The sequence below is a fragment of the Saccopteryx bilineata genome, chromosome 5 (assembly GCF_036850765.1).
Source record: "Saccopteryx bilineata isolate mSacBil1 chromosome 5, mSacBil1_pri_phased_curated, whole genome shotgun sequence".
Lineage (NCBI taxonomy): Eukaryota > Metazoa > Chordata > Mammalia > Chiroptera > Emballonuridae > Saccopteryx > Saccopteryx bilineata.
This window is the reverse complement of record NC_089494.1, coordinates 200,066,055-200,092,876: the sequence shown is the minus strand read 5'-3', so window position 1 is coordinate 200,092,876 and position 26,822 is coordinate 200,066,055. Positions and strand designations below refer to the sequence as shown.

The 26,822-nt window shown below is 37.1% G+C and overlaps 1 protein-coding gene and 1 pseudogene across 2 annotated transcripts in view; one reads left to right on the top strand and one right to left on the bottom strand.

Annotated features, from left to right (window-relative positions):
- Positions 1 to 26,822, bottom strand: part of HELQ (helicase, POLQ like) — a 44,063-nt gene that overhangs the window by 12,231 nt on the left and 5,010 nt on the right. The window contains exons 3-14 of one of the 2 annotated variants that reach the window (XM_066281099.1): positions 24,796 to 24,974; positions 23,623 to 23,823; positions 23,133 to 23,205; positions 19,701 to 19,798; positions 18,511 to 18,609; positions 18,097 to 18,242; positions 10,996 to 11,235; positions 8,942 to 9,083; positions 7,834 to 7,938; positions 4,857 to 5,115; positions 3,175 to 3,332; positions 1,906 to 2,004 (exon numbers count right to left, since the gene is read on the bottom strand). In XM_066281099.1, the coding sequence (XP_066137196.1) occupies positions 1,906 to 2,004; positions 3,175 to 3,332; positions 4,857 to 5,115; positions 7,834 to 7,938; positions 8,942 to 9,083; positions 10,996 to 11,235; positions 18,097 to 18,242; positions 18,511 to 18,609; positions 19,701 to 19,798; positions 23,133 to 23,205; positions 23,623 to 23,823; positions 24,796 to 24,974 (1,799 nt within the window). The remainder of the gene's footprint in view (positions 1 to 1,905; positions 2,005 to 3,174; positions 3,333 to 4,856; positions 5,116 to 7,833; positions 7,939 to 8,941; positions 9,084 to 10,995; positions 11,236 to 18,096; positions 18,243 to 18,510; positions 18,610 to 19,700; positions 19,799 to 23,132; positions 23,206 to 23,622; positions 23,824 to 24,795; positions 24,975 to 26,822) is intronic. The other variant, XM_066281100.1, reaches the window with a different exon arrangement.
- Positions 23,979 to 24,078, top strand: LOC136307154 (U6 spliceosomal RNA; annotated as a pseudogene).

Here is a 26,822-nt window from a genome sequence, read left to right as displayed (position 1 = left end):
TTTCTCACTCTATCCCCTGACCCCTTCCTCTCTTTGTAAAATCAATAAATAAAATCTTAAAAAAAAAAAAAATTAATGTCATACTAAGTTAGAAACTGAGTAGCTCATGCTTAAAATCAGAGGGGGGGAGGAAAGGGTGATCTTGAAAGAGAAAAGGTAGGTATAAAATATAAAATTATATCCTCTACTATAGTAATAGAATGTTTGAGATGAGAATTTGACTGACATATTAAAGAATATATGAATTAAGATTTTGCATGTTGATATTGGACCACCTATTTAAAAAGCATTAAACTAGCCCAACCAGTGGCAGCACAGTGGATACAGCATCTACCAGGAACACTGAAACCCCAGGTTCAAAATCCCAAGATCACTGGCTTGAGCACTGGCTCATCCACGCATGCAGAATCACCAGCTTGAGCGTGGAATCATCGACATGATCCCTTGGTCGCTGGCTTGAGCAAGGGGTCATTGGCTCGGCTGGAGTCCCATGTTAAGGCACATATGAGAAAGCAATCAGTGAACAACTACAGTGCTGCAACTATGAGTTGATGCTTCCCATCTCCCTCCCTCCCTTCCTGTCTGTCTGTCCGTAATAATAATAATAAATAAAAAACATGGGGGAGATGGTAGATAATTAGGTGTCAATGGAGTATAGATTATCAAAGAAAATTAAAAATGGCCTGACCAGGTAGTGGCGCAGTGGATAGAGTGTTGGACTGGGACACGGAGGAACCAGGTTCGAAACCCCGAGGTCTTCAGCTTGAATGTGGGCTCATCTGGTTTGAGCAAGGCACACCAGCTTGAGCCTAAGGTCACTGGCTTGAGCAAGGGGTCACTCGCTCTGCTGTAGCCTCCCAGTCAAGGCACATATGAGAAAGCAATCAATGAACAACTAAGGTGCCGCAACAAAGAATTGATGCTTCTCATCTCTCTCCCTTCATGTCTGTCTGTTCTATCTGTCCCTGTCTCTATCTCTCTCTGTCTCTGTCACACACACAAAAAAGGAAAATGAAAAAAAGTATATATTATGAGGTATGAAATGATATTAACTTAAGGAATTTGAAGGCATATTAGCTAAAGAATTATTTTTACTGCTCTTACAGTGTATGTACTAGACACTTGCTTCATGCTTATTGACTGAACTTTAAAACCCCCCAAAATACTAAGATATCAAACAAAACAGTATTAGTTTATCCACTTCAACCTTCTAGAATGGTTTATGTACGTCAAGTACTAGATTGGACGTTCTCTGAGAACAACAAACAGCACCAACAATAAAAACCTTAAACCTGTCCTATCTTAGGGTCTCTGGTATCAAATAGAATGCCTAATAAAAAGTTTTTTTTTAAAATATAACTTTCTTATATAATATCATAAAAACATTTTATAAATATTTTACAATTCTTATAATGGGAGCAGTAAGTAGCATAGGAAAAAACAGATTAATAAGATTTACCTTTCTCTATGATAAAATCCTTATATGTACATGATGATATTTTAAATACAAAGGTACAAAAAACAGCCATCACACCACCAACAAATAAATATTTTTAGATTGATTTTAAAGAGAGAGAGAGAGAGAGAGAGAGAAACATCAATTTGTTGTTCTACTTATTTATGCACTTATTGATTGATTCTTGTATGTGCCCTGACTTAGGGATCAAACCCACAGCCTTGGTGTATCAGAAGGACGCTCTAACCAACTCAGCATCTAGCCAGGGTAATAGTTTATTAAAAATGCCTAAAATTTTCACCCTCAGATGTTTTAAATATAAAATGGGAATTATAATAATTTAGACAAAAAGTGTGAAACAAAAAGATCAAGTCAGTAAAGATGATACAATAGCATTAATTTTGTTAAATGAACTTGGTCATTGAGGAAGGAAAAAAGGACTGTGGTACCTTCTTAATAGCTTGACCTGATACCTTCTTCCCAAGATAGTTTTCAGAGACTCCAACAAGAGCAGCCACATTTTGTTCTGCTGGACTGAGCTGGTTAAACTTTATAGAAAAAGAATAATTATATAGAAAAATCAAATTGTAACTTTAAAAAGTGCCATTTGAACCAAATCTGGTATTTTTTGATACCAAATTTTCATTCTTGCAAAGGACATGAAAAAAGAGAACATTTTATTTACATATTGCAAACTTTAAAATATTATTAAAATATAACACACTTTCTAGAATTAAAGTTATGATCACAAGTACTGTGTAATATTGGAAGATGTCTAGGGGTACAGAGAAGAGGGAAAGCTTTAGAAGTAACTGCATTATATATACCACTTAAGAAAACTTATAGGAATGATTTTAAAATATGACATTAAAAAGTTTATTTCTTACAATTAAAAGCTGCACACTGCTTCTGCCTAATGTGGTCACGCCTCTATCTTGTTTACAGTACAATCATAAAGACTGTACTCTACCACTTGCTTTTGTAATAAATAAGGCCCGTTCCTGCTGGTGATAAAATTGCTATTCCTTCTCAGTTATTACTATTACTGGGTTTGGGATATCATCATGCTTGGCCCTGACAGAACTTTCATGTAATTAAACTCTCCATCATCAGAACCGGCCTTCATGGTTTTCTTTAGATCCTAGACATTATAATGCAGTGGTCACCAAATCAGAACAGTAACTATCTTTGGGGAAATGGAGACAGGATGATCCTTTTTTCTTTTCTGTACATTTATTTTTTGATAATGACATATTTAACAGAAAAGTAATATTTAAGTTAAACAAACCAAAAATGCTATTGCCATATTACTTTTTCATTTTTCAATACTGATTTTAGAAACAGAGAGGAAAGGAGGGAGGGAGGAAAGAAGAAAGGAAGGGAAAGAGGGAGAGAGGGAGGGAGGAAGGGAGGGACGGAGAGAGGGAAGGAAGGAAGGAAGGAGAGAGAGAGAAACACTGATTTGTTGTTCCAAATATTTATGCATTCATTGATTCACTGGCTGATTCTTGTATGTGTCCTGACCTGGGATCAAATCTTAGCGTATCAGAATGACACTCTAACCAAATAAGCAACCTGCCATATTACTATTTTAAAAACTGGAAGAACTAAAAGCCCAATTGCAAATATATTTTAATTAAAAAAGTGAACAACCACTTGAAGAAAATCCTATCTTTAATAGGCTAAGTAGCCTATATTGAAGAAACATATATGCTCACCTGTCTGAAGTATATCATCCAGTCAGGGTTACACTGAGAAGCCATATCATAAGGAGTGGTTAGGTAAATTAGATGAAGAAAGCTTTCAAGCACAAGGCTTTCAAGACCTATCTTCAAATCTCTGTAGAGAATGTCACAATAAGCCAGATCTATAGTTCCTAAAAGATATAAGTATTTCATCTTTCATAATCACCAAAGGGGGAAAGAGGTAATTTTAAAGAAAGTCTTGGTTAGAAGTTAACTAAACATAGCAAATAGTATTCAAAATCTCTTATTATGTAATTTAGCACAACTATTTTGGAGGTCGTTCTGATAGTATCCACCAATATTTAGTAAATTTATACCTTCTGACACAACTACTCTATTTTTGGGAATTTAACCCAGAAAAACATTTCCACACACATCCAAAAACATGAATAGAGATGCCCATGCAGCCTTGTTTGTACCTGAAAAAACTCAGGAACAGTGCAAATGTCCATCAATAGGAAAATGGTTAAACAAATTATGGTCTTTATATCATGGGTGACTAAAGTAGCAAAAGAAAATGAGGTAGATTTAAAAGGTTTAACATGTTAAGATGTTCATGATATTTATAAGGGAGAAAAGCAAGCTGCTAATACATACACTATGACTCCATTAAAAAATAAAGTATGTGCATATGCACATATGTATATGTGTGTATATATGTATAGACACATGCACCTGTGCTACATACACATGAAAATATTTGCAAGGATACATACACATACACACACATGTGCACATATATTAAATTGTTAACTGTGGTAGCTCCTGGGACAGTGGAAATGGGAAAGAAGTATAAGATTTTCTTTTGTAAATTCTGAGTCCTAAGAGATTTTTTTAACAACAGAAATGTATTATTTTTCATTAAATAAATTATGAAATAACTATAAAAAACTATCCACTGTCACGCAACAGTCTCTCTATTCACTGTTCCACAGCAATATAGTTGACTGTTTATTTAAAAACAAAAACTTGGCCCTGCCAGGTGGTTGGCTCAGTAGATAGAGCTCTGGCCCATCATATGGACTTCTTGGGTTCCATTCCTGGGCAGGGCACACAAAAGAAGCGACCATCTGCTTCTCTCCCCCTCTCTCTTCTCCTCCTGCAGCCAGTGGCTCGGCTGCTTAGAACACTGGTCCCTGGTGGCACTGATAGCTTGGGTGGTCTGAGCAATGCTAAAAGTAGTTTAGTTGATTTGAGCATCAGCCCCAGACATGGGTTGCCAGGTGGATTCCTGTTGGGGTGCATGTGAGAGTCTGTCTGTCTCCCCTCCTCTCACTAAAAAAAAACAAAAAAAAAACTTTAAAATATTTAAACCTGTATATATCTATGTATTATACATTGAAGTGAAATATACAGAAACTGTCTAAAAAGATATACACCAAATTGTTATTCTCGGTAGAATTAAGATTTGTTGATTGCTGGGGGAGAGGAGTGTGAAGAAGGGATGAACATCTTTTTCTCTATGTACTTCTGCAGTATTCTAATTACTTGTAATTCAAAATATTTTTAATGTTTTGAAGTTGAAGTAGTCTAACAGTTTATGATTAATTAATATGAAATTGCAAATCCAATTTTAAATAACAATAATTTTATGTCTATTTTTTCCAATGCATTTCCTCAGATTTTAAAAAATTTTATTTTAGGTAAACTATTACCTTTAAAAGAAGCTCGTCCCAACTTTGTAATGTGAAAACTATACTGGTACCATTCTTCAGACTTACAAAGAGCGTCTTTTTGTGTAAGTCCTTTCTCTGTCAGAGTGGTGTCTTTTTGTAGGAGTCCTTTTTCTGTCAGGTATCTAAGTGATTCGACAGTTACTTCCCAGAGACTCTTTTCTTTCAACAAAATCTTTTGCTGAACACCGAACAATGTGCCACTCATAAACTGATAGATCTCACCCAGATTTGTTGCAATCTGAAACAATTCAGGGCATCACTGGAGCATTTTCCTTAACTCAAGACATCATTTTCAATGTACTTAAGATAATTCCGTACCTCAGAGATATTTAAATAAAAAATTAGCATAAAATCTAAATTGTTGCATATATGAAGGTGATTTTATAATAGCATTTAAAAATTAACAAGAAACAACATTTTAAGAAAGATGACAGTTACCATATTCATAGTTTTTATGAAAACACCTACACATTTTTTATTTAAAAACTCCTTTGGTTTTTAGTGATTTTTCACAATATCTCCAAAGCTGTTCTCTGTTTATTCCACAACCAATTATCACTATTTCTCACTCCTCCTTCAGAAATCCTCCCAGACACCTGAGAAAGCACTCTAAAAATAGTATTTAAAAAGAAATAAAGAAACACATAGAAAACACAACTGAAATCTCCACCAAAACAGGATCAGGCAACAGTGTCCCTGTTTTATCACCTAAAAATGAAAAGCAGTTCTCTAATTCTTTTTGTCTCATTTCTATCTTCTTTTCTTGCCTTTTCCTTTCTCCTCCTCTTATTCACTATTTAAAACTTTTAATGGCAATCATCAGTAATACTTAACCCTCCATTTGGTAATTAGATATAGAGCTGACTCTGAATTAGAATAATTTTATATTAGGCAATTTCAATGAAATCAGCATGTTATGGTAAAATATAGTCAATCAATAAGCATATTTCTCTCTCACAATTCTGATAATATTTCAACTGGAAAACTTAAGTAGTCATTTCATATAAAACCAATATAGGGGATAACAAAAAATATTATGGAGCAAAGACATTTCTTATTGCTTCTCCTTTTAATAAAAATCATTCTTAATAAAGTATTCAATTAAGCTAAAATTGCACTTTTAAGGTATCTAAGAACTGATAGTTCAATGTACTTAGTTTCTATATTGTTTTCTACTTGGTTAATTACAGTTAACACTGCGGGTTAAAAAAAAAGTTTACTTGATCTTTCTATCTACCATCATGTTACTACTCCTCTGTGAAAAACTTTTAGACATAGGGATTTAAACTCACTGGGCTAGCCTCTGTCTCTTCTCAAAGCTGAATTCTCCACTGTTTCCCAATCTTCAGTTCACTCATGCCCAAATCTAAAGTCAATCCATTAATTAAGTCAAGCATTTACTGAATGCCAAATACATGCCAGGCACTGAGATTCAGGGGTAAATGGAAATAAATGTGATCCTGCTTTCACAGGGCTTACATTCCAAAGGGGTCGAGTCTGTGGTCCTATTAAGTGTACAACACCAGGATGACTAGATTCAGAGGCATAGGCATAGGCATAGGCACAGGCACAGGGAGACTTCCCTGAGGAAGTGATGGTGAAGTGAGAATCAGGAGGCTGGGTGGGAGTTAACCAGACAAAGTTGTGGGGGAAGGTAAACTGCATGAAAGGGTAAGAGCACTGGTTTTCTATTTAGACAAAGCTGAATTCAAACCTTGGCTTTGTCATTTAGTGGCAGAGTGACCTTGGGCACAAAGTTAGATTTTACTTTATTTAAGAATAATCCGGCCCTGGCCGGTTGGCTCAGCGGTAGAGCGTCGGCCTAGCGTGCGGAGGACCCGGGTTCGATTCCGGGCCAGGGCACACGGGAGAAGCGCCCATTTGCTTCTCCACCCCTCCGCCGCGCTTTCCTCTCTGTCTCTCTCTTCCCCTCCCGCAGCCAAGGCTCCATTGGAGCAAAGATGGCCCGGGCGCTGGGGATGGCTCTGTGGCCTCTGCCTCAGGCGCTAGAGTGGCTCTGGTTGCAACATGGCGACGTCCAGGATGGGCAGAGCATCGCCCCCTGGTGGGCAGAGCGTCGCCCCTGGTGGGCGTGCCGGGTGGATCCCGGTCGGGCGCATGCGGGAGTCTGTCTGACTGTCTCTCCCTGTTTCCAGCTTCAGAAAAATGAAAGAAAAAAAAAAAAAAGAATAATCCTAAAAAAGAGGTTTCACCTAAGAGACATTGATAAGAGTGTGGTGGTTACGGGGGGGAGGGGGGAATGGGAGAGGGATAGGGGGTGGGGAGGGGCACAAAGAAAACAAGATAGAAGGTGACAGAGGACAATCTGACTTTGGGTGGTGGGTATGCAACATAATTGAACGACAAGATAACCTGGACTTGTTATCTTTGAATATATGTATCCTGATTTATTGATGTCACCCCATTAAAAAAATAAAATTATAAAAAAAAAAAAAAAAAAAGAGGTTTCACTGAAGAGTAAACCAGAAAGGAAAATTAATTTCTAATTTTAGGAAAAGAGTATTTCCCTGTTATGCTTGTGAAAATTATTTAAAATTTTTTGCCTGATAAAGACCATACTTATTTCACAAATGTTTAAAATATCCTCCTAGGCTGGTCACAGGACTGTAGGGGACCTTTACTCTTAACAAGGGCGAAGAGGCTGGATTATCTCACATCAGGACCCATGTTTTACAGCATTGTATATCCATGGTATCCACCAAAGTCTCTTACTTGTAACTGATGCCTAGTTATAGTTTGTTGATTTCTCATATTCTTCACAACTCCAAGGTTATAAATGCACATATAAATCCAGATTCAGATTTACTTTGTCACAGACTGTTATTTTCCACATCAGATTAAAGTTAACATTTTTTCATACTTTACAGCTTTTATATCTATTTAACCTCTATTATCTCAGGTAATAGTAATAAGACTTTAAAATATTTAAAAATACCTTCAAACCAATCAGTGAAAGAAACAAAGTTTGGATTCCCTTGGAGAATTCTTTAACAAGATGGCTATAACAGTTTTCCAATGGTCTGCTTATTAACTCCAATACCTACAAAAGTTAAAGCAGTATTATATTTTGGGTTACTATAAAGGATAAATGGTGTTTCAGATAAATTTTTATAATTTGTGTTTATCTTATAGAGGCATAGGAAGATTAAAAAAATACAAAGACAAAAAAAGAATTTTGCAATTGTGCTCATGAAATAGAAAATAGGAAAAATACTTTTTATTATTTGCCTGAAATACAAAAACTACTCTAATTCTTAATCATAAAGAAGAAAACATTATTTAAAATAATTAATAATTAATTTTTAAAAGATGACTCATAAAAGGGCTAGACCAGGGGTCCCCAAACTTTTTACATAGGGGGCCAGTTCACTGTCCCTCAGACCGTTGGAGGGCCGGACTATAAAAAAAAACAACTATGAACAAATCCCTATGCACACTGCACATATCTTATTTTAAAGTAAAAAAACAAAACGGGAACAAATACAATATTTAAAATAAAGAACAAGTAAATTTAAATCAACAAACTGACCAGTATTTCAATGGGAACTATGCTCCTCTCACTGACCACCAATGAAAGAGGTGCCCCTTCCAGAAGTGTGGTGGGGGCCGGATAAATGGCCTCAGGGGGCCGCATGCGGCCCGCGGGCTGTAGTTTGGGGACCCCTGGGCTAGACCAAAGACCAAAAAAAAAACAAAACCAGCCCTGGCAGGTTGGCTCAGTGGATAGAGGATTGGCCAGCAAGTGAAAGCCCCAGGTTTGATCCCCAGTCAGGGCACACATAAAAAGTTACCATCTGCTTCTTTCCTTGTCCCTCTCCCCCTTCTCTCCCTTTTCCCTTCCACAGCCAGTGGCTCGGCTGGTCCACATGTCAGCCTCAGGTGCTAAAAATAGCTTGGTTGATTTGAACATTGGCCCCAGATGGGGGGGGGGGGGTCCTGGTAGATCCCGGTTGGGGCACATGCGGGAATCTGTTTTACTATTTTTCCTCCTTTCATTAAAAAAAAAAAAAGACAAACCAACCAAAAATCAGATTGAATGTTACCTGTTGCTTGTCTTTTTCTTGCAATATAACAATACTCTCCCCAATAGAATCTATTCCAGCACGGCCAGCTCTGCCAATCATCTGTTTGTATTGATTTCTCTTTAAAAATTCCTTAGCAACATAGGGGGCTCTCAAAATAACTCTATGGGATTGATAAAAATAATTAAAAGTGATACTCCATTTACAGCAAAAGCATCTATTTTTTAATTAACTTCATTATATCTATGTGGTATTAAATTTAATGACATATTAACTTAAAATAATAGGTTACTACTATTTTGCAAAAATCTATGATGTACTAGGTTCTTTAAGTACATTATCTGTGATTCTTACAAGAGTCTTTATAATAATATTCTTTTGTTTTTTTAAACAAGGGCTAATTGGCTTACCTCAACCCACAAAATTAGTAATTTCCAGAAACATGATTTGAATTTAGGCCCACCTAGCTATAAAGGCTGTGACTAATCCACTATAGCAATAGTCTGCAACAATTTTTTATTTTATACTCCATAAATGAAAATTCTCACCATGTACCACTAATATATGCATACTTATTTATAAATTTATATTGTGGTCAACTATATAAAATTGTAGATTTCAACTGTTTTTGACCTACAAACAGGGTGATTTCATCCTGCTCAAAAATACATAAGTCTGTAGCCAGCAGACTTATGTATTTTTGAGCAGGATGAAATCACCCTGTTTGTAGGTCAAAAACCTACAAAGGTGAGACCTTGTTCAAAGGTGAGAAAAAAATCTATAGTATTTACCTATACTGACTAACTCCTTTATTTATAAATCTCATTGGACAGCTATGATTACCAAACACTTTAAGAAAACTAATGATGTAACAGAAAAACAAGAAGATAAATAATACCATATTTCCCCACATATAAGATGCACCTTTTTTTGGAAAAATTTGAAATCTAAAAACTGGGTGCATCTTATACAGTGGTTGTAAATATTTTACTTGCATTTCCCATTTTTTTGACAATGATGAGGAGTTATATGAATTTTATGATGAATAAAACTTGAGTTCAATAACTTTATGTAATACATTTTTTTTCAAATTTCTGGCCCCAAAATTAAGGTGCATCTTATACATGGGAGCGTCTTATACATGGAGAAATATGGTAAATGTCTCACAGAAGCAGATAATACAGAGAACAGAAAAGAACTTAAATTCTAATAAGTATCCACAGAAAATCCTAGAGGGTATTGTATTCAAAATATGAGAGCAGACTTTATTTAAAAAGAGCAATAAAAGTAGAGAGTTCTTGGAAATTAAGAAAAGGTTCTAAATTCATTTTAACAATTCAATAGAACTGAGCCTGACCAGGTGGTGGCGCAGTGGATAGAGCATTGGACTGGGATGAGGAGGAACCAGGTTCGAGACCCCGAGGTTGCCAGCTTGAGCATGGGCTCATCTGGTTTGAGCAAAGACCCCTAGCGTTGCAGTCTCCGGGACCGCTCGCGACCTTCTTTCATTCACAAAAAATGGAAAGGCGATAAAAAGAGAGAGAAAGAGAGAAAGGGAGAAAAAAGGAGGGGTGGATTGATGATGAATGCTGTCACAAATTTTTAATGTCACAAATTATAAAGAATGGAAATCAACTATGCAGGCCACAGGTTTAGTAGTAACTGAAAATGTAACCAAAGATCTGCTCTAAAAAAGATACTAGACTCAAAAGTCTTTATGAATGAATTCTTTAAGGTTTCAAGGAAATCCCTATGTTGAATAAACTCTTTCAGATGATTAAAAATGGTAGAAAGCTTTCCAACTGTTTTTACCCAAGCTGGATAATAAACTGTAACTTAAAAACCATATAAGGAGGGCACAAAAGAAAGAAGAAATTTTAATACTAGAAAAGCTACTAATATTATTTTTCATTAAAATATTAAAGAAAATAAACCAAATGATCAAGTCAGCAAATATTTGAAAAAGAAAAAAAAAATTTCACCCACTACCAAGAAAGAATAAAACAACCACAAAACTCCTGGCAAGCTAGGCTTTAAAAAGTTTTGAACCTGGCCAACAATTACTTGTATCTTACCTTCGAGCTGGTAGGTTAACACCTGCAGCTAGGGTGGATGTGCAGGTTAAAAGGCAGAGGACTCCTGCGGAATAGGCCTCCTCCAAGAGCTTTCTTTCATCACTTGTTAAACCACTATGGTGATAAGCAACTCCTAATGGGATAGTGCGCTTTAAAACAGGACACAAGTGGCCACTGCTCACACTCTTCAAATTCTCAATCACCTCCTGTTTTTCTTTTTCCCTGTGTCTCAGATATTCCCTAGGAAAAGAGATCCATTAGAAATATGAACCCTATAGTGACAAAGTGCCTATGATTTAAATTTTAGTAGATGCATGTAAATATGCTTTTTAAAAAATATATTAATGTTATTGATATAAGTAAATAAAATGTTCTTAGAATTTTGATTCTAATTTCACAGACAGTCGCAATTTTTTTAGAGATCACAGAGCACTGTGAAAATTTGATTAAAGGTAAGAAAAAAACAAATATTCACATAAACACAATACCTCACATTTAAGTTCCGAAGGTTTATGGACTTCCTGAAGTTCATTCCTGTACTTCCTATGAATTCATGGACACGAAATTTAGACCACTACTCTAGATGTTACAATTATTTTTTTCACTAGATCACATGTCATCATATGTCATTATTGAAGATGATTTATTTTAAGTAATACATTTTCTTCTCTTAAGATGGTAACATATTAAATAACACATAGGGTATGTAAAATACTGTCTTGAAACTAGCATTTTAGAAACCTCAATAATATCCTACAATGTCTCTGGGTCTAGAAACACCTATTATTTTAAATTCCACTAAGACAAGAAAGAAAGGAAAGAAAAACTATGTAGAACTAACTACCAATTGATTGTAAAGCAACTTTTAAATACCAATAGCAAACACATAGCATCCAAGGTATAAATATTACACACAGAGCCCAGTGTTCTTTTGGTCTACTTCCTAGAAAGAAGAGAGCGCTCTGGCTGGCATTCACTGAAGAATTTCAGAAGTTGAGAAACAGGAGGCAAAGAGGCAAGAGCAGCAGGCTTTATGTTGTGATTTTCCAGCCAATGTGCAAGGTCCTGAAAAGAATGTAGAGGAAGGACACTTCTCAAAGAATTAAGTCTTATAAGCAGTGATAACATGGATAATCAGTATATAATTTTTGATAAGGGACACATAAGTTATGACTGACCAGATAAGCTATGGCTGCATGAAGAATAGTTTTGGGAGAACTTGAAATCTGAGCTGGATCTTGAAGAACAGGTGTTAGGTGACAATAAGGGCAGGGAAGTGCAATCTTGGCAGAAGGTAAAGCATGATCAAAAGACTGAAAATGGGAAGTTCAGGGCATAAACAAAGAAGAGTAGTTCAGGTTGGATGAATCTCAGGGTGAATGAAGAGTAGAAGAAATAAGGATGGAAAAGCAAGTTGAGTCAAGTCTTAGCCTGAATTCTAAGCTAATAAGCACAGGTTTTATTTTTAGGAAATTTTTTTTAGGAAAAGTAGTAAGACCAGAGCTTTGGCAGTTGTCAGGAATAGCACTTAAAAGACATTCTTTAGATTTCACTTATATGTAAAATCTAAAAAACAAAAATAAAAGAACAAGCAGACCAGAAATAGACTCATAGATTCAGAGAACATTTTGATAGTTGCCAGATTGGGGGGGGGGGGGGTTAGGGAGTCTGGAACAAAAAGGTGAAGGGATTAAGAAGTACAATTTGAGAGGTACAGAACTGTCATGGGGATGTAAAGTACAGCATAGGGAATATGGTTAATACTGCAATAACTATGTATCGTGTCAGGTGGGCTCCAGATTTATCAGGCTGATCACAAGTTATATAAATGTCTAATCACTGGGTCTGAAACTAATATAATATTGTACATCAACTGTAATTAAAAAATAAAAAATATTTAAAAAATAAAAGACATTCTTGACTAAAGTCAAAGGGAGTAACAGCTACAAAAAAGATAATAATAAACAAATCAATTAAAAAATGGGAGAGGACCTGAACAGACACTTCTCCCAAGACGACATACAAAGGCCAACAGATGCATGAAAAAATGCTCATCTTCACTAGGTATTTGAGAAATGTAAATCAAAACTGCAATGAGATACCAGCTCACACCTGCTAGACTGGCTATTATCAACAAGATAGGTAATAAGTGTTGGAGAGGCTATGGAGAAAAAGAAACCCTCATTTGCTGCTGGTGGGAATGCAAGTTAGTACAACCATTATGGAAGAAAATATGGAGGTTCCTCAAGAAATTTAGAATAGAACTACCATATGACCCAGCAATCCCTCTACTGGGTAACTACCCCCAAAACTCGAAACACTGGTATGGAAAGACATATGCACCACTATGTTCATCACAGCATTATTCAGTGGCCAACACATGGAAACAACCAAAGTATCCCTCGATAGAGGATTGGATAAAGAAGATTTGGTACATAGATATAATTGAATAATACTCTGCCATAAGAAATAATGACATAGTGACATTTATGACAACATGGATGAACCTTGAGAACATTACACTAAGTGAAATAAGTAAATCAGAAAAAACTAAGAACCGCATAATTTCTCACACAGGTGGGATATAAAACTGAGACTCATGGACATAGATAAAAGTGAAGTGGGCCCTGGCCGGTTGGCTCAGTGGTAGAGTGTCGGCCTGGTGTGCAGGAGTCCCGGGTTCGTTTCCTGGCCAGGGCACACAGGAGAAGTGCCCATCTGGTTCTCCACCCCTCCCCCTCTCCTTCCTCTCTGTCTCTCTCTTCCCCTCCCGCAGCCAAGGCTCCATTGGAGCAAAGTTGGCCTGGGTGCTAAGGATGGCTCTGTGGCCTCTGCCTCAGGTGCTAGAATGGCTCTGGTTGCAACAGAGCAATGCCCCATATGGGCAGAGCATCGCCCCCTGGTGGGTGTGCTGGGTGGATCCCGGTCGGGCGCATGCAGGAATCTGTCTGACTGCCTTCCTGTTTCTAACTTCAGAAAAATACACACACAAAAAAAAGTGAAGTGGTTACTAGGGGGAGGGGCAGAGGTGGATTAAGGTCGGTTGAGGCCCCGGGCACAAAAGAAAATATTGGGCCCCTTAAAAAAAAGAGAGGCAGAGAAAATAAAAATTCATGTTACCCATATTTTTTTTTCTTGTATTTTTCTGAAGCTGGAAACGGGGAGAGACAGACTCCCACATGCGTCCGACCGGGATCCACCCGGCCTGCCCACCAGGGGCCACGCTCTGCCCACCAGGGGGCAATGCTCTGCCCCTCCGGGGCGTCGCTCTGTCGCGACCAGAGCCACTCTAGAGCCTGGGGAAGAGGCCAAGGAGCCATCCCCAGCGCCCGGGCCATCTTTGCTCCAATGGAGCCTCGGCTGCGGGAGGGGAAGAGAGAGACAGAGAGGAAGGAGGGGGGGAGGGGGGAAAAAGCAGATGGGCGCCTCTCCTGTGTGCCCTGGCCGGGAATCAAACCCAGGACTTCTGCACACCAGGCCGATGCTCTACCACTGAGCCAACCGGCCAGGGCGTTAACCATATTTTTAAATAAATAAAAAATATTATGTACTATCAATGTTATAATTGCACATATGAAACCAAACTTGGTGTCATTAGAAAAAAATGTAAAGTTGGGGTTTTGTGGGGCCCTTCAGAAGTCAGGGCCCAGGGCATACGCCTGCCGTTAAATCCACCTTCGGGAAGAGGAATGTAGGAAAGGGAGTGGAAGGGAGCAAAGAGGGACAAATGTACAATGACGAAAAATTATCTGACTTCGGGTGATGGGTATACAACATAATCAGCAGTTCAGATGCTATAGAAACGCTTAACCTATGCACTTGTATTGATCACTGTCACCCTGTTAAATTTAATTTTCTGAATAAAATTTTTTAAAAAGGTAATATTCCTTGAGACTGAGATAATCATTTCGAAATAATCTGCTTTAGTCTTTGCACTTAAATAGACATACAACCATATTCTATTGTCCAGGGCAGGGGAGAGGGTACTGTACCTGCTTCCCACAAAATTTATGATAAGGAGCCAAATAATTAAGATCCAAGCTGAGGCCCTGGACGGCTGGCTCAGTGGTAGAGCATCAGGCCACCGTGTGGAAGTTCGGGTTTGATTCCCGGGCGGGGCACACAGGAGAAGCGCCCATCTCCTTCTCCACCCTTCCCCCTCTCCTTTCTCTCTGTCTCTCTCTTCGCCTCCCACGGCCAAGGTTCCATTAGAGTAAAGTTGGCCCGGGTGCTGAGGATGGCTCCATGGCCTCTGCCTCAGACACTAGAATGGCTCCAGTTGCAATGGAGCAATGCCCCAGATGGGCAGAGCATCACTCCCTGGTGGGCATGCCAGTTGGATCCTGGTCAGGCGCATGCGGGAATCTGTCTGCCTCCCTGCTTCTCGCTTCAGGAAAAAGAAAAAAAAAAGATACAAGCTGATATCCCAAGACTCTCAAGAAATGTTTTAAAACCACTATTGAGCCTGACCAGGAGGTTGCACAGTGGATAGAGCGCCGGAATGGGATGCAGAGGACCCAGGTTTGAGACCCCAAGGTTGCCAGCTTGAGCGCTGGCTCATCTGGTTTGAGCAAAACTCACCAGTTTGGACCCAAGGTTGCTGGCTCGAGCAAGGGGTTACTTGGTCTGCTGTAGCCCCACGGTCAAGGTACATATGAGAAAGCAATCAATGAACAACTAAAGTGCCACAATGAAAAACTGATGATTGATGCTTCTCAACTCTCTCCGTTTCTGTCTGCCTGTCCCTATCTAACCCTCTCTCTGACTCTCTGTCTCTGCAAAAAAAAAACCCAAAACAAACCACTATTAAATAAATTCAATAAAAAAATTAAAATATAAAAGTAAATAATAAAAATAAACAAGACCACTATTGATATAAGAACCTATTTAACTCTAGATTTCACTTCATCTATATCTAAATTATAGAATAATATAAAAAGTGTTATTTCAATATGACAACATTTTAGTCAATAGCCACAAGAAAATGAGCTAAAACTATACTCAGCTTATAAAAGCAGCAAGTAATATGGAAAACATAGCTTAGAGGAAATTTTCCTTTGGAAAGAAATTGTTAACTGCTATCTTTTAAAGAAAATATCAAGTATCTATTTTAATTCATTAACTGAGTGTTCTGGAGAAGTAATTCTTAAAAATGCTTCAATATTAAGCATAAACATTTATGATCCAAATAAACCATTATCATTAAAAGCAAAATAAACCTGACCAGGGGGTGGCGCAGTGGATAAGAGCGTTGGACTGGGATGCGGAAGACCCAGGTTCGAGACCCCGAGGTTGCCAGCTTGAGCGAGGGCTCATCTGGTTTGAGCAAAAGCTCACCAGCTTGAGCCCAACGTCGCTGGCTCAAGCAAGGGGTTACTCGGTCTGCGGAGGGCCTGCGGTCAAGGCACATAAAAAAACAACAACAAAAAAACAATAAATAAAAGCAAAATAAGCCCAGTGGATGAAGCACTGACCTGTAACGCTTAGGTCACCAGTTTGAAACCCTGGGCTTGCCTGGTCAAGGCACATATGTGAATTGATGCTTCCTGCTCCCCTCCTCCTTCTCTCCCTCTCTCTGTCTCTCTCTCTCTCTCTCTGTGTCTCTCTCCTATCTCTAAAATGAATTTTAAAAATCTAAAAAAAAGAAAAGAAAAAGCAAAATAAGTCAAGGGTATAACTTCTAAACTTCAGGTCTCCCAGGCAATTGTTAGTCTCTAAATTTCTATGTTACTTAGCCAGTGCTATATTACCTTATATTATTCTAAAAAAATGAGCAATTTACTGAGAGTACCTCAATGATAATTTCGTTCAACTTTTATAATCAACATCATTATTATAAAGGCACGTTATCAGTTATACAATGGAAAGCTCTGCATCTCTGTGCTAGTCAATGGATTTAAGTCTATTTCAGACCAACCCGTGACAGCAGGCCTGGGAAGGGGGTGGAGGATGACTAGGTTAGAATCCAGGCAGGGTCAAGGTCTGTATCTAGAACTGGCTAAGGGGGCAAAAGTCTGAAAACAAAATAAAACCACATGAGAAAAGTGCAAAAACCTGGACTGCTCATATTTAAAATCACATTATACTCATCGCTGTGAATATAACAGAGCCAATATTAAATTACTATAAAACTACAAACTAGTAAAATTCCTTAATTACTTAGAAAATTCAATATAAATGTCCACACAACTTAAGTGTGAAGCTTACTAAGGAAACAAAGGCACTGTATTTAATTAAAGAGAATATGAGCTGCAGATATGACCTATCCCCATAGTAATTACGATGATTAGTCCTTTTCCACCTAGGCCAGTGGTTGACGTTGGCTGCAGGTTGAACTTGCCTGGGGAGCTTCACAGAATGGTGCCTGGGTCCTCCCATTAGAGATTATGATTTGTTTAGGATGTACCTTGGACACTGACATTTTTAAAAGTCCCTGATTCACTGTGCAGCCAAGGTTGAGAATCATGGCTCTAAGCCATTATATTAGCATTCTCTTATATGTAGTCTTAGAATTTTTCTCTGGCTATTTTACATATATGAGTTTCTTTTCTCTTCTTTTTTAAGAGAGAGAGAGGGACAGACAGACAGGGAGAGATAAGAAACATCAATTCTTCATTGAGGCACCTTAGTTGTTCATTGATTACTTTCTCATATGTGCCTTGACCAGTGGGCTGCAGCCAAGCCAGTGACCCCTTGCTCAAGCCAGCGACCTTGGACTTCAAGCCAGCAACTTTTGGGCTCAAGCCAGTGACCATGGGGTTATGTCTATGATCCCATGCTTAAGCTGGTGACCCTGTGCTCAAACTGGTGAGCCCATTCTTAAGCCGGATGAGCCCGTACTGAAGCCGGCAACCTTGGGGTTTCAAACCTGGGTCCTCAGTGCCCCAGGCCAACACTCGATTATTCACTGCATCACCACCTGGTCAAGCTATATGAATCTCATAATTAAAATTTCTCCAAGGTCAAGGCTTTTCAAATCTATTATAACCACTTAACAATGTTCTGCAATATGTCAGTGTTTCTTGAATAAACAGGATACAGAGCATTCAAATTATGACAAAAAATAAAACAGAACAGAATATTTTTAGAAGATTAACATACTTGCTTAAAAATTTGCATATCATTTCTGCTACGTTTTCACAGTTCTTCTTAGTGGGACAAAAAACTAAGCAGGAATAATTGGGAATAACTTCTGTCACCAATGCTACCAAGTGATCAGGATCCATCTTTTTCAGTGTATCAGAATACTGCATAACAAGATACAGCAATAAAGTAGTTAGCAACCACAAAAACCTGTCATTTTACCAGTGTGCTTTGAAAGGTAGGTAAAGCCATAAAGTTAAATTTTTTAAAATCTGATCATTTAAATAAAATAAAATCTATATTGTACATCAATATAGTTAAGTCTCGCTTTTACTTCAGGTTAGTAGGATATTGTTAGGTACATTTAGTTTTCAATTAAAGCACCTGGGTACAAAGTCTGGCAACCCTGGGTTCAAAGGTTATTACCGTTACCTTATAAATAAGGAGACGTGAAAAAGTCATGCCATTCTCAGCTTTTCTGTCAACCTCATATATTGCATCATTTATTTTCACATGTTCTTTTAATTCAACCTCAAATTGAAGGGATATTCGCAGTTATTAACACATATAAATTCCTTTTTCCAGAGTTATAAATTTTGTAAAATATGTTGTAAAAAAAGATACCTATACAAGGTAAGTAAAACATGCTTTCACTTAAAAGTATTTTCTTTACCATTTCTTCTATTTCTCTTAAATAAAAGTAGGGATTAATATTCTTAAAATATACTTTTGAATTGAATAGCTACATATCTAAACAGGAACTATAGTACAAATAAGTTAAATGTCCATACTCTATCTTTTATTGAGGAGTTATTTGTGTTATTTCTCATGGATCTAAAACTTTCTAATATTTTATTAGTTGTCAGTTTTTATTCTAACTACCACCATATTACTTTGAGTATCTGCAGACAAAAATAAAGTTTGTAAATATAGCTTACTGCATTTTCAAAAGAATAGCAATTAGCAATTAATTTGACAATTAAGGCCATAAAATATCCTTAAGTTTCATATATGATGCAAATGTACAAACATCGATTTTCATATTAAAATTTGGGGATTCTTAAAAATAATTTTCTGAAAACCCATTCAGAGACAGAACATGTACACTAGTACTACAGTAGATACATTTATTTACTCTCTTTAAACATTTCAGGAATACTATTATTGAGAAGTTTAAATTTAAATCCACATGAAGTCTAAACTTATTTAAAAAGAATTGTAACTGCTAAGAATAAATACTTTAACTTGGAAGATACCTTTTTAATGTGCTAATAATTCAAAACATAAATCACTAAATTCTGACTGAAAACTTTTACCTTAGAGAATAAGAAGTGGACAAATAGAATGGGTCCTGAAATTTTCATTCAGAAACTACTCATTTATTGAATATTTGGGCCAGCCACTGTTCCAGATCCTACAGATACAGTTGTGACCCAAGCCAAGATCCCTACCTCACAGAGTTCACATTCTCTATAAATTCTTATTAGCGTATAGCCATCGTGAGTGGAGTTATAGCCCTCAACTACTCTATAATTTTTTTTAAATATGGTACATTTGTTACTATTGTTTCTAAGTCAAATGATACATAACAAATCAGTACAGTGTAAACCCCAGGTACATACTGGTCTGAACTGACTGGTGTAATATTCTGCTTGGAGAAATTCTCTCAGGTCTTCAACATTGTTCAATGTTGCACTCATACCAATAATTTGAGTTGTTTCTAAACAAAGAAAAAAACCACAAAGTATTAAAAAAATTTGTTATTTGGTATATCATAATAGTAACTTCAGCAACCTTTTCCTGTTCTAAAATTTTCCTGAGTGATTTGGAAAGAGGTTGGGAGAGGTAGGAAAAACACAAATATATTATCAGAGTATTAATTTGGCAATCAAAGAATGAAATTTTTCTCAGATCCTAAGAGTTACTATTTAGAATTTTATAAAATTTCAAACTTGAAAAAAAGTAGGATCTTTATCAAGACTTCTAAACAACAATTATGAGTATAAATATACTTGTTGCTATTTGGACCATCCTTGTAAAGAGTTATGATAGGTTCCACAGGTTCGGCTCTATGCATGTGTATAGCGTAGGGTGCAGGGCTGCGTGGGACCTAAACTCTTGTCACATGAAAGGTACTTTATGCGATCTTGGTATCAGGTTAACTTTATTTTAAAATAAAGGTGGAATGAAACTCATGAAGCTGCATAACTTCCTGGGCAGTATATAAATGCTGCTTTCCACAGACCAGCTATTGAATAAAAAAAAGAAAACCAAACAAAAAAACAGAGAAGAACAAAAATAGAGAAAAAGAAAAAATAATAAAAAAACCTCACTACAAATAAAATTTTTAATTAAAAAAATGAACAAAAAGAAAATTAAAAAATAAAACAAAGAAGCCTTCTTAGCAAATGCTTCTTCATTGTTTCTGTGTTTTATCTTTTTCTTTAGTTAATCGAGTAGACTCTATTACTTATTGTCTGGTGAATAAAATGATTAATTGCTAGTTATCAACAACCAATTTGAATTTGGTAGTGATGTTTAGACATGTTCTCTCTCTCATTCACAGAATAGCATGTGTGTTGTTTTACATATCTGAAAGAGATGCTCAAAGATTAAATTAGGAGACAACCAACTTCTCCAACTTCTCAACCTGGGGCTTGTCAATTAGATATTAACTTCTAAAATTCCAAAATCATGTTTTTACCTGAATACATGCTGTGCTTTGTCTTGAATTTCATCATGCAAGATCTTATCTGAAGGAAGACTATGTGTTGCCCCTTCCTACTCTGCACAGGTGGCCTATGAAGCGGAAGAGGTGAGTACACAACCAGATTAAAAAAGGCTGTGCTAGCCTGACCAGGCGGTGATGCGATGGATAGAGCTTTTGACTGGGATGCGGAGGACCCAGGTTTGAAACTTCGAGGTCACCAGCTTGAGCGTGGGCTCATCTGCTTTGAGCAACGCTCACCAGCTTGAGCCCAAGGTTGCTGGCTTGAGCAAGGGGTCACTCGGTCTGCTGTAGTCCCCCCAGTCAAGGCATATATAAGAAAGCAATCAATGAACTAAGGTGCCACAACGAAGACTTGATGCTTCTCATCTCTCTCTCTTCCTGTCATTTTGTCCCTATCTGTCCCTCTCTCTGTCTCTGTCAGAAAGAAAGAAGGAAAGAAAGGCTGTGCTAAGAAATTTGGGATTAATGTGGAAAAAAGGGGAAGCTACGAAAGGACTGTAAATAGTAAAATAATCTAATGGGATTCGCATTTAAGAAATACCATTCTAACTGCACTAGAGAAGATGGGTTTGGTGGAGAAGGAAGTGATCAAGTCTGAAGGCAGATGAAAGTTTTCTATGTTAATCTAGGTAAGAAAGGATGAGGTATTGAGCTAAAGATTTAGTAGTAAAGAAGGATAGAAGAGAGAACTTAAAAATATATTTATATGGTAGACCAGACAGAACTTGGTTGCTGACAGAATGGACAAGAGTGAAGGCTGTAAGATTCTGGCTTGCTGGCTGGCTGACAAATAGTGGCAAGGAATTCAGACTGAAGAATGGGTCTGAAGAAAATGGGTTAGCCTTGGACATGGTGAATGTGAACAGTTCACAGGATATTCAAGTAGAAGGGTTCAGCTGGCAGATAATATTACTCAGAAGAGAGCCATAAACTGGGATTGCAGATCGGAAGCCATCAGCATACAGGAAGCACTTGAAGTCATGAGTGTGCATAAGAATTAGCAGAGGCTGACCAGGTGGTGGCACAGTGGATAGAGCGTTGGACTGGAATGCAGAGGGCCCAGGTTCGAGACCCCGAGGTCGCCAGCTTGAGTGCGGGCTCATCTGGTTAGAGCAAGGTTCACCAGCTTGGACCCAAGGTCGCTGGCTTGAGCAAGGGGTTACTCAGTCTGCTGAAGGCCCGTGGTCAAGGCACATATGAGAAAGCAATCAACAACTAAGGTGTCTCAACATGCAATGAAAACCTAATGATTAATGCTTCTCATCTCTCCGTTCCTGTCTGTCCCTGTCTATCTGTCTCTCTGACTCTCTCTCTGTCTCTGTAAAAAAAAAAAAAAAAAAAAAAAAAAAAAAGAATTAGCAGAAACTGTATGAAGTAGGAAACAAGGAAGAGCCTAAACTGATTCTATCATAATGCCAATGTACATAATGAACATGCTTAGAATAAGGTGTCACAAAGGAGAACAAGAAGGAAAAACTAAAGAGATTAATTTCATTTAAGTATCTATTGCCCTGGCTGGGTAGCTTAGTTGGTTAGAGCTTCATCCCTATATGCCAAGGTTGTGAGTTTGATCCTTCCCCCACCCCATCAGGGCACATACAAGAATCAACCAAAGAATGCATGAATGGGTAGAAAAACAAATAGATGTTGCTCTTTCTTTCCCTTCCTCAAAATCAATACATAAAAACATTAGATTTTTAAAAAATAATTCTTAAGATCTGACCTTTAAAATTAATTTTTGCATATAGAAGTTAAGTTACTGCACTAGCATATCATTAAATAATAAAGGAGACATTTAGAATAAATATTTCTTGTACATTTAAAGACTATCCAATGTTGCAAAATAGCTCCTTAAAGTGATTACAGGAATATACCTCATTATTGGTACGATGATGATTCTGATGGTGGCAGCAGCAGCAAAATCTTATAGAGTGCTATGTGCTAGGCATTGCTGAATGCTGTACATGTGCTAACTCATTTATCCTCACAACAGTCCCATCAGGTCAGTCCTATTATTATCCCATTTTACAGATGAAGAAAGAGAGGCTGAGTCACCTTCATAAGCACACATAACTAGCAAGTGAAGGATAATGACAGGGATGTCCTCCTGTCATAAATGAAATGTTAACTTCATTTATCTTCACAATTATCCTCATTCTTCCAACAAAAATTTATAAGCTTACCTTAGAAATCAAAGTCTAAAGCAAAAATCTTAAGTATTTTACTCAAGGTTACATAATCTAGCTAGTGACAGAAATAAGTCTTATAAGATCTTTGATTATAAATCAATTACGGCAGTTACCACATTGGAAAAAATACTCACTGCTAGTGTAGAGGATTTTTGCTAGGGTCATTTCCAGCACAGCCCCGCGGCTTCCTTCAGCAATCATGTGCAACTTGAGATTTTTATTAAAAAGGAAAAAAGTAAATCTGCATATAATGACTATATAAAACATGCATATGCATATATTTGTATGAAATGAAGTAATATTTGCTTTATAACTCTTAAGCATTTTGGATATAGCAACTAGAGTACATATGCATTATTTCACTGATATCTTAAGTTAATGAGGTTTGGGGGCAACGTCTTAACAGATCTGGAATCCATAAGTACATTATAAAATAAAATATACACACACATATATTCATTCTGCAAGAAAACAACACAAAACTGAATTTAAGATCAAGTCTGTTTCCATCTGTATTGTCTATTTATTAAAATAAATTATTCTCATAGAGGTACTAAGCAGATCCACATAATAACTCAGTATAATAAAAATGTTGATAAACAAGTTACAAAAATAGTAACCCACCTCATCTACAACAACCAGACCCAGACTGTCAATCCTTCCAGTTTCAATCAAGGAGTTGATCAGACCATGTCCTTTTTCAATAGTGGCAATATATAGTGATTTCTTTTCCCTTCTTTTAATTGGAGGAAATTTTCCTTTGCTTCCAGCATATTCTTCCACAAAGAAACCCAGTTCTATACCAAAGCTTGACAAATCCGAAATCTAGAATATTAGTCAAAATAAACAAACAAAACAGAAAAATAAAAAGTTTAGTTATTAAGTGCTCTCTGGGATTTAAAAATCTATAATTCTATTTAATACCAATCAACGGGAACAAGCTCACAGATAAAAGCATGTAAGAAATGTCATTATAATTAGTGCTCATTTTGGCAGCACATATACTAAAATTGAAACAGTAGAGATTAGCATGGCCTCTGCACAGGACGAATGCAAATTTGTGAAGTGTTCCATATTTAAAAAAAATCACAATGTATTGATCTTTGCAAGAATAAATCCTACTTTTATTTATTTTTATTCTGCAAGTATGTTTATTACAGCTGGAGCCGGTGACACAAGGAAGGCGCAGGGACAGAAGCAGTGACTGGAGAGAGCCTAGACGGGTCTCCTCTGGCTGTCTAGAAATGTTGGGAAAACAGTGGGCTGCTCTCAGCTTGCTGGAAGGTCAGGGACAAAGGGGCTTTGGGGACAGGTTCGGGGTGAGCCCTGGACAAGCTGCTGTCCATTGCTCCCTGGATGCAAGTCTCATGGGGACCCTCAGAATTTAGGAGAAAGAAAATTCACTCAAGAAGGAGATTCGATCCTTTCGAAGAACAGAATGCCCCAAGGAGGGCGCACCACAACTTCTAAACTACTTAATAAATGAGAAAGTAAATTTCAACTGTCTCCTCTGATGTAAAAAAAATTAGAGTAACTCATTTATTTTGATAAAATAATTGAAAGCAAACTAAATATCAATAGAACATTCACAATGGAGTTTAATCCACCAGTTTAGATGGGAAAAGATTTTCAGTTAAGCACATCATACTGCTTTTGGCACATTCTAAAACTATTAATTCTCCATCATTAATAGAAAAACCTGCTTTCAGTCAATAAAGTTACACATGCTAGTTTTTATATCTTAATGTCATATGTCAAAATAACATTAGCAAGTACCACTTGTTAAAAAAAAATCACCTTTTCTTGGACAATTGCCACATATGGTAGAATCATTAAAACATCTTTCCGCCGGCAAAGCAGTTCTTGTAGCATTAAAATCTCAGCCACGAGGGTTTTTCCACCACTCGTTGGCAAGGAGTATATTAAATTTTTTCTTTCCTGCACAGAATTCAATGTTAAGCAAGTATGTTGCCAGTCTGTGGAATTAAACAAAAAGCATTATTTTTCCCCTAGTTCAGTCTTAATCTTAGAAAGTTTTCTAAGAAGGAAAAGTAAATCCCACCTTCTCATAATGGTATGAGAGGGGGTAAACACACAATATGGTATAAAGAGATGTGTTGTAGATTTGAACACCTGAAACATGTAAAATGTTAACCAGTGTCACCCTAATAAACTCTATTAAAAATGGAACTATACATCAATAATAAATGTCAAAATCCCCAATGTGTAATGTGCATAGCAAGTGAGAGTCTGATTCGAATTCAGCCTGGTCAGTGGAGCTCTCCTACTCACCAGCTGCAAACTTAGGTGTAAGGTACCACCAGCAGGGCAGGCTTTGCCTGCTGGACAAGAGTTATCACCTGAGACAGAGCTCCAGGACAGTACGTGATTTATGTGAATTCTAAGACTTTCCTCTTATACTCTGCAAGGAGATTTTGTAAGCTTCCCTTTCTCGTTCACTCAAACACCATCTTAGAGAAATAGGGGAGAAGAAAAAAAATTTATGAGCATTTGTATAAACCAAGGACTATTATTTAGATCTCATGAGGAGCTGAACTTTGAATGGCCTGAATACCATTTAAACCGGATAGTTTAAACCATAAAACCTTATTAATTTGTGTATCTAGGGTTTCCACAACTTAGCACAGTGGAATTTATGAAAAGCAGCATGTCAGAGCCAAAACATGTTGTGAAAACTAGTATACCAGTAATTACTTTGTAGGGTAATTTGATAATGTGGATCATCAGAAGTCTTCAAAATGAGCACCAGTATCTTAATCACTAGAAAAATGGAAAAAGACATTTCACTGTAGGGATAAATGCAAATGACTAATACATGAAAAAATGCTTAGAAAAATAAATAAAGACCAAATAACTATCAAGAAATTTTTAAAAGGCCACTAATGTAAAAGCCACCTGGCCAAAGTGGAGACAAACAAGCATTCCTGTGTACGGTTTATAAGAGCTTATAAACTGCTAGTCTTTTTGGAAAGCAATTTAGCATATCAAAACCAAAATTGCACATTGTCGATCTAGTAGTATTACTAGTATTCTTCTAGAACTCCACTCCCATTGAAACAAAGGGACATATAAAGATTATGTGCAGGATGTTCATCGTGGCTTTGTTTTATATAACAAAAAGCCATTGGGGGTAAAGGTTGAACAAATTTTTTGCACAATCATATAATTCTTGCCTGACCAGGCGGTGGCGCAGTGGATAGAGCGTCGGACTGAGATGAGGAAGGACCTGGGTTCGAGACCCCGAGGTCGCCAGCTTGAGCACAGGCTCATCTGATTTGAGCAAAGAGCTCACCAGCTTGGACCCAAGGTCACTGGTTCGAGCAAGGGGTTACTCGATCTGCTGAAGGCCCATGGTCAAAGCACATATGAGAAAGCAATCAATGAACAACTAAGGTGTCGCAATGCGCAACGAAAAACTAATGATTGATGCTTCTCATCTCTCCGTTCCTGTCTGTCTGTCCCTGTCTATCCCTCTCTGACTCTCTCTCTATCTCTGTAAAAAATAAAATAAAATAAAAATAAAATTTAAAAAAAATCATAGTTCTTTGCAACTTGAAAATGGGGAAATAGATTTATATATGCTCAATATACAGTTGAGTGAAAAAAGCAGATTATAAATGTGTCGGAAAGTATGAACTCAATTATGTACAGATATTAGAAAAATTGGCCTTGAATATTTTGCATGTTTTCCCAAAAAGATTAAATTTAAAAAATGATTGACAGGTTATAATACAAAGGCATTAGAATAGTTAAACATCAATGAGTTACAAGTGACTAACTTATTGTGCATTTTTGATAATTCT